Here is a 7150-nt window from a genome sequence, read left to right on the forward strand (position 1 = left end):
GGTAGATTAGCTACGGCTGCTAGCAGCTAAGCTAACACTGCGGCGGTAGATTTAGCTACGGCTGCTAACAACTAAGCTAACACTGCGGCAGTAGATTAGCTACGGCTGCTAACAGCTAAGCTAACACTGCGGCGGTAGATTAGCTAATTTAAACACACCAAATTAAACATCACATCTGCATGTCAAGGCTCTCACAGTCCCACCTTAAAAAGCATGTAGCTCGACGACAGCGGCTCCACTGAATCCCCCGTCGAAGGGTGAGACGGGGACGACGAAGGCGGGAGGCCGAGACACTCCTCCAGAGTCCCTCCTTCCTCTCCTCCTCGGTCTCCGCCCTGAGCCTCCTCATCCTCCTCCTCCAGGAAGCCCGTCTCCAGGGCGGCTGGGCCGAGGATGGGGTCGGACTCGTTGAACATGTGCTCAGCTGGACTGGTGTGATCCGCGCTGTCCCAGGGAGCCTGCAGGAAACCCGGCAGATTCAGAAACACCAAGAACAGAGATTTAAGAAATGCAGCGAAAGGAGCTAACGAAACACTAAGAAGATACCAAGAGAACTAGTTGATGTCTCAAAATTACATGTTTTCCTTAAGTAAATCCTCTTTTTTTTGCCATAATTGCTGAAAGGTTTGAACTTATTGTCAGAAAACTGTGAATCCAAAAACAAAACCAGCTTCAAGCAGTGACTTTTTCTGCTGATCTAAGTTTTATATCTAATGCTGTTCAATCTGAAACAGATTCAGGGGGAAAATATACATTTTGTAATATTTCTGATTTAATCTTTCAAACACAGATAAACTGACATAAACCGGCCTGGATTGGCTCATCAGGTGGATCAGGACACTTCCTGCTGAGCCGTTTCCCTCTCTCTTTATTATTATTATTATTTTTCTAAAGTAAGGCCGGTGTAAAGCACTTTGAACTGCTTGTGCTGTAAATAACCTTGACTGATGTAACATTTTAAGGTTTTAATTTCGTGTTCTCTGCCTGGTCTGCGGCGCGGCGTACCTGTAGCTGGTCCAGCTCCACCGACGGCGCCAGCAGCCCCGTTTCCTCCGACGACCCCTGCTCTCCAACCAGGACGTCGCTCCTCAGGTTCGCGTCCAGGTCGGCTCCGCCCACTCCGTACGAGTTGAGCATGCTCTGACCCCCGGTGGCGGAGTTGAAGGGGAACCCGTTGAGCGCGTCCTTGGAGACCTTCCCGCCGTGCAAGGCGTCGGAGTCGTGATGCAGCGCCCCCAGCTCCAGCGTCTCATCCAACGGAGCGCAGTCCAGGAAGTCCACCCGCGACCCCGGTACCATGCCCAGGCTGGGCGAGCCGGAGTCCCTGGCGTCCAGCGGCGGAGGGTGGAGGTGGGGGTGAGAGGAGGAGGATGAGGAAGAGGAGGGCGAAGGCGTGGGCGGCGGCGGCTGGTGGTGCTGGTGGTGGTTGGAGGCCTGTTGCGGATACTCCGGAGGCTGAGGGGAGTGATGGCCGAGCCCCGACTCGTACAGGCAGCAGTGAGGAAGCTGGGACGCAGACGCCGCCATCCCAGGGTGGTGAGGGTGATGATGGCTCTGGGGGTGAAGATGAGCCGGGTGCCGCCTGACGTAGTTCCTGTGAGCCTCCAGGAAGCTGAGCTGCGGGTCGTTGAGGATGTAGAAGTCGGTGCGGCTCAGGCCGTGGCGGGCGGCGCCGACCAGCAGGTCCCGGTCGTGTTTCCCGCTCTCCCACCAGACGGGGAGGTAGAGGGACGGTCGGCACAGCTGGAGGCGGGCCGACAGGAGCGGGTGGCGCAGAACCTGCAGGTCAACAACGAGCTTTACAGAACCGCTTCAGCTACGGAGGCCCAGAAGGGACAAAAATCTCTGGACATAAACAGTGAACCACTTCAGCTACGGAGGCCCAGAAGGGACAAATATCTCTGGACATAAACAGAGAACCACTTCATCTACGGAAGCTCAGAAGTGACAAAAATCTCTGGACATAAACAGAGAACCAATTTAACTAGGGAGGCTTAGAAGTGACAAAAATCTCTGGACATAAACAGAGAACCGCTTCATCTACGGAGGTCCAGAAGAGACAAATATCTCTGGACATAAACAGAGAACCACTTCAGCTACAGAGGCCCAGAAGGGACAAAAATCTATGGCAATAAACAGAGAACCACTTCAACTACGGAGGCCCAGAAGGGACAAAAATCTCTGGACATAAACAGAGAACCGCTTCAACTACAGCTTAGAAGTGACAAATATCCCTGGACATAAACAGACATCTGCTTCATCTACGGAGACTGAGAAAAGCAAACAGTTTCTGCAGAGACCCGACCTGCTCTCGGATCTTCCTCAGCAGCTCGATGCGATACAGCGTCCTGGCGGCGCGCTCTTCAGTCAGCGGCTCCACGAGAACGCCCGGATCTGCCAACCCTGAGGAAAAAAAGTGGAGATTATCAATATTAAACGTCCTGTTTAGCAAAAATTCAGCAGTTATTCCTGAAAATAAGAGCATAAGTACACAGAAAAATTCTGACTTTTTTGGAAATTAGAATTTTAAAGTGTAACTAAGCCAAAGAGAAATTCAGAAAATTCCACCAAAGTTGGCAGAGCAAAAAGATTGCATTTCCTGGCGGCCATTTTGAGCCTCGGTACCTTCTTCCTTCTTCGGCGGGAGCTTGCAGGCCGTCCTGCACATGTTGACGAACGAGTTGAAGTATCGCTCCAGGCTCTCGTCCGTCTTCCTCTCCAGCCGGGCCAGCGCTCTGAACTGGGACCAGTCGAACGCCTTCCTCTCCGGATCGTACACGACGCCGAAGGACGAAACGGTGCGGTAAAAGTCCGCCTGCTCCCGGCGGGTCCACCTGTAACGGAACCAGAGGGATGAATCCCTGATGGCGCGGAAAACCCGATACAACGACGATCTGCAGCGGCGTCACCTCCTCTGCCACTCCAGGAACAATGGGTCCGTCTCCGTGGAAACCACCGAGCACCTCCTCAGCTCCTCGCCCAGCTGCCAGGCCAGCGGCCCGCCGCCGTGGTGGCCGTGAGCCGACCCCGCGCCCCCCATCGCCATGCCGACCAGGCCGTCGTGCAGCAGGAAGTCGTGCCGCAGCAGTGGCTCCCTGCGCAGCGTGAAGCGCTGGTAGGCCGTGATGAGGCGGCGGAACCGGGCCGTCAGGGCCGGGCCGGTGGGCCACAGCGGCCGGGCCTGGACGACGTGAAGAGACGCCACGCCCGACCCGGTGCCCGTCGTCGTCGTGGTAACCAGGGGTCCATCTTGGTTGCACGGGTCGGCTGGCGTCTGGGAATCTGTGGAGGGGAAATGGGTTGAAGAAGAATTCAGATTCTCCACTGAACTTTAGTAGAGCTAGAAAATATTACCAAGTTTTCCTGGTCTAGTTTCTAGAGCAAACGTTTTAGTTCACTCAAAATAAGACAAAACTAAATTACAAGTAACTTTCCAACAAAATAAAGGCGTTTATATTTTAAGGTAAAAAATTTTAAGAGTAATTTTATTTATTTCTGGATGGTAGGTCAACCAGAAAACACTTGTCTTTTCCAGCAGCCGTTGTACAGCACAAACAGCAATAAAACCAGCTGACTAAATGTGTTGGAACTCAGTTAGGTTGCTAGGTAACAGGCGGAACTCTGCTGGGGTTGCTAGGTAACGGCTGCCTGCTGGTTTGCGTTCCAGAGGTTTTTGAAAACGGCTCATTTTCCAGACAGCGTAGGGCATGAAGTTATTGTGTTTTTTTTGTGAGTGTTTTTTAGAAGCAGTCAGGACTCAACTGGGAGGATAAAAACCAGCAAATTCTGCAGTGACAATTTTAATGTTTTGTTCCATAACCTTTTTAACGTTGGACAGAAAATGACGTTGAATCCACATTTTTGCGAAGACTGAGGCTTTTAAATGCTGTGGTCTTTTGAACATCTGACGAACAGCACATTTCAGTTTAATGGTTGTTAAATAAAATAGTCTCACTGCCATTTCTTCTTTCACTTCACTTAAGACTCTTCTTAAGCTCCAACGGGTCAAAATGTGAATTGTTGCCATTTTTCAACTGGTCTTAAAAGTTTCAGTCAGGAGGGCGACAGGCCTGCCACTTTAACAAATGTTGCTGAACAATTAATTGTCCCAGAAATTATTGCGATAAGCGATTATGATGTTATTTTGAGACCATTTTCAAGTAATAATGTCCTAATAATTCAAGAACACATTCTCAAAGATCAATAACCTTTCAATTAAAATGAACATTTTACACTGGAACTGGAAGACATTTTAAATATCCAAAATAAATAAAACAAAAATTAACTATGAAGTTTCTCTAAACAAAATTGCCCCTCAGAAAAAGGATCGAGTTGAGACCAAACACCAGACTGAAGACGTTTATCATCCAGACTTTGGTAGAAAAAGAGAAACGATAAATCATGCAAATGGAAATTATTGAGTTTGCTTTAATTTATGATGCGGTTAATTGATTTATTGCTAATTGCGGCAGGTCTAAGTGAAAATATCGTCTGGTTTACTGGCCAACAGGAAGCGTTTTTCACCTGGAACGTCTTTCTGCTGCTGCTGCTGGTCCGCCGCCTCGGCCTGAGCCGTGCTGTCGGGTTTCTCTGATGTGTCGACGCTGGAACAGGTTTCCTCCCCCTCAGAAAAAAAATTAAAATGTTTTCTGATGGTTTTTAGCTGCTTTTCCTCATCAGCTACAGCCCAGGATGCATTTCCAGAGAAAAAAGCAGCTTTAAATCAGCTCTGTAAGCCGGATTCCAGTGCAGTTTCTGGTGTTTTCCTGCACTTTAACAGGTTGGGTGTTTTTTCTTAAAGCTGCAGCGTCCCAAGACCTCTCAGCATCCATAAATAAAAATATGTAAGTTAGATTTTCCTAAACAGAACAATCCATTTTAATGAGTTCCATCTGTAAATCTGTTACTTTTGCAGCAACCACAAGGTAGATTTCTACCAAAGTGTGCAACAAAAAAGAGCAAAAACCCTGAGCTCTACCTGTCTGTTGTCGTCTTGATCCTCCTCTCCGTTCGCTTTGCTTTCCGGCTTCTCCTTCGCCTCCTCCGTTTTACAGCTGCTGACAGGGGAAAAAAAGACAAAAGACAAGTTAACAAACGATGACGGCGCTAAAGAGCAACACAGATCCATCAGCAGATGCTGTTCAGAGGGAGTTCACCATCAAAACGCTGCTGTGATCTCAGCAGAGAGAGAAAAACGCTCAGAAACGATGCAACAAATGTCTTCAGCAAGAAACTAAACCTGGAACTGAGACAAACTAGATCAGAGTCATCAAGAACCTCCTGGTTCATTTCAGACGGAAACAAATCTGACCTCGAGTTGAAGGGTTTGAGCTCCACGTTTTAATCAAGTAAAGATAAAAAGTATCTGGTAAAAAGGCGACTAAAGTACCGAGTGACTGATCACAACAATCATTAATAATTAAAAATAACATCATCAGATGAACCAAAATATACATTTAAATGGAAATGTTGGTATTTTAAACACCAAAATGACAATATAAATAACACTTGATAAAGTCAGGAAAAAAACCCAGTTTTTTTCCAAATCAGTTTCTTTTCTTATAAATCTTTAACAAAACAAGGAACTGAATGTTTTTTATTCAGTTTTATTCAGTTCCTCACACTGGAAAAGAATCCAGAAAATTTACTAAAGTAAGAAGAGCAACACTTCATAATGAAATTACTCAAGTAAAAGTACAGCGTGGAACTAGTTCTTTTTCATATCATCTACTCAAACAAGTTCCTATAAGAAGCTGAAAAGTTACTTTTGAGTTAGTTTTGTCTTATTTCAAGTGCACAGAGATATTCGCTCTAGGAGCTAGATCAAAAAAATCAAAAGATTTTATGTGTTTTTGCAGTGTAAGGATAATAAAGAAGAAGAGAGGTAAAATCTGGCAGGTGATCTGATTTGTGCAATAAAATTCATGAAGCGAAGCATCAAAAGTTCCACTTTTAATTTAAAAACGAGGAAAAAATGGATATAAAAGTTAATTTATATCCAGATGGGAATCATGTAGCAGCAGTTCTTTACCTCCTACTGCTGCAAGTCAACAAAACTTTATTTATTTTACCTTTCTTCAATGCTTTATTCAACGTCTTACCTGTCTACATGAAAAGTCTGAAGTCTTTAAATGCAAATTAAGCCTTTTTTTGTAATTAATCATAATTTTCACCTGTCCGTCAGCTCGGCAGCCGCCTCCGATCCTCCCTGCTCTGCAGACAGAGCTGTGACGTCCGGCATCCCGACTCTTTCCAGGAAGCAGAGGTCCGGATCGGCGCGCATGGCGTTGTAACGCTCGTATCCTGGACAGGAACAGAGAGACGGAGTCAAAACGCACAGGAAACGCAGCAGGAAGCAAAATGATGCTCAAGTTTCATTAACACAAAAACACCAAAAAAAACTACAACTGAGAAAATCGAGGATTTTAAGGGAAGTTTTCAAACATTTCCAGCATCACAGAATAAAAATGAACGAAAAAAATACAGATTCAGTTCACCACCATATCATAGTTATTACCGTTATTAATCATTTTTCTGTGATATTCTAAATTTTAGAGAAGGGACAAAGTAAACAGGACAGAAAACAAAGAACTAATTTATTTAAAATATCCTAAAATTTCAATACTGCACTTTAAAATAAAAGACGATCAATAAATCACTGAGCTTTTAGGAACAATAAGCATTACATTACATAGAAAAAACCCAAATAAATCATGTTGAGTGAAATAACCTCATAAAAAGAAAGTTACAAAAAAAAAAAAAGGCTCCAAAAATGTTCTTGTCAACAACTTATAGAAATAACTTCTAACGGACTTAAAACACGAAAAGTTTAGTCTGATTCAAGAGGAGTTTATTGTGCAAAACTCATATTTGCACATTATTTTTACTTCCATTTGGGTCTCAGCTGCTTCTAGAAACACAAAACGCTCCAGAAAAATCCAGTCGGTGTTTTGGCAACAGGTTAACGTCTGTTTGGTATCTGGAAACTGAGCCGTTTCAAAAACCTCCCGACTGTTACGTCACATTATATGGGCACTTCACCGTTACCTAGCAACCCCAGCCAGCCCTGCCACGTTACCTAGCAACCCCAGCTAGCCCAGCCCCGTTACCTAGCAACCCCAGCCAGCTCAGCCCCATTACCTAGCAACCC

The 7150-nt window shown here is 45.7% G+C and overlaps 1 protein-coding gene across 5 annotated transcripts in view; it reads right to left on the reverse strand.

Moving 5' to 3' along the window:
- Positions 1–7150, reverse strand: part of chd6 (chromodomain helicase DNA binding protein 6) — a 61321-nt gene that overhangs the window by 11599 nt on the left and 42572 nt on the right. For 4 of the 5 annotated variants that reach the window (XM_008408315.2, XM_017304897.1, XM_008408312.2 and 1 more), the window contains exons 29-36: positions 6174–6303; positions 4979–5057; positions 4525–4624; positions 2910–3282; positions 2626–2834; positions 2306–2403; positions 1006–1779; positions 204–458 (exon numbers count right to left, since the gene is read on the reverse strand). In XM_008408315.2, coding sequence (XP_008406537.1) covers positions 204–458; positions 1006–1779; positions 2306–2403; positions 2626–2834; positions 2910–3282; positions 4525–4624; positions 4979–5057; positions 6174–6303 — 2018 coding nt within the window. The remainder of the gene's footprint in view (positions 1–203; positions 459–1005; positions 1780–2305; positions 2404–2625; positions 2835–2909; positions 3283–4524; positions 4625–4978; positions 5058–6173; positions 6304–7150) is intronic. The other variant, XM_008408314.2, reaches the window with a different exon arrangement.

Source organism: Poecilia reticulata, linkage group LG5 (genome assembly GCF_000633615.1).
Source record: "Poecilia reticulata strain Guanapo linkage group LG5, Guppy_female_1.0+MT, whole genome shotgun sequence".
In the NCBI taxonomy this organism is placed as follows: Eukaryota; Metazoa; Chordata; class Actinopteri; order Cyprinodontiformes; family Poeciliidae; genus Poecilia; species Poecilia reticulata.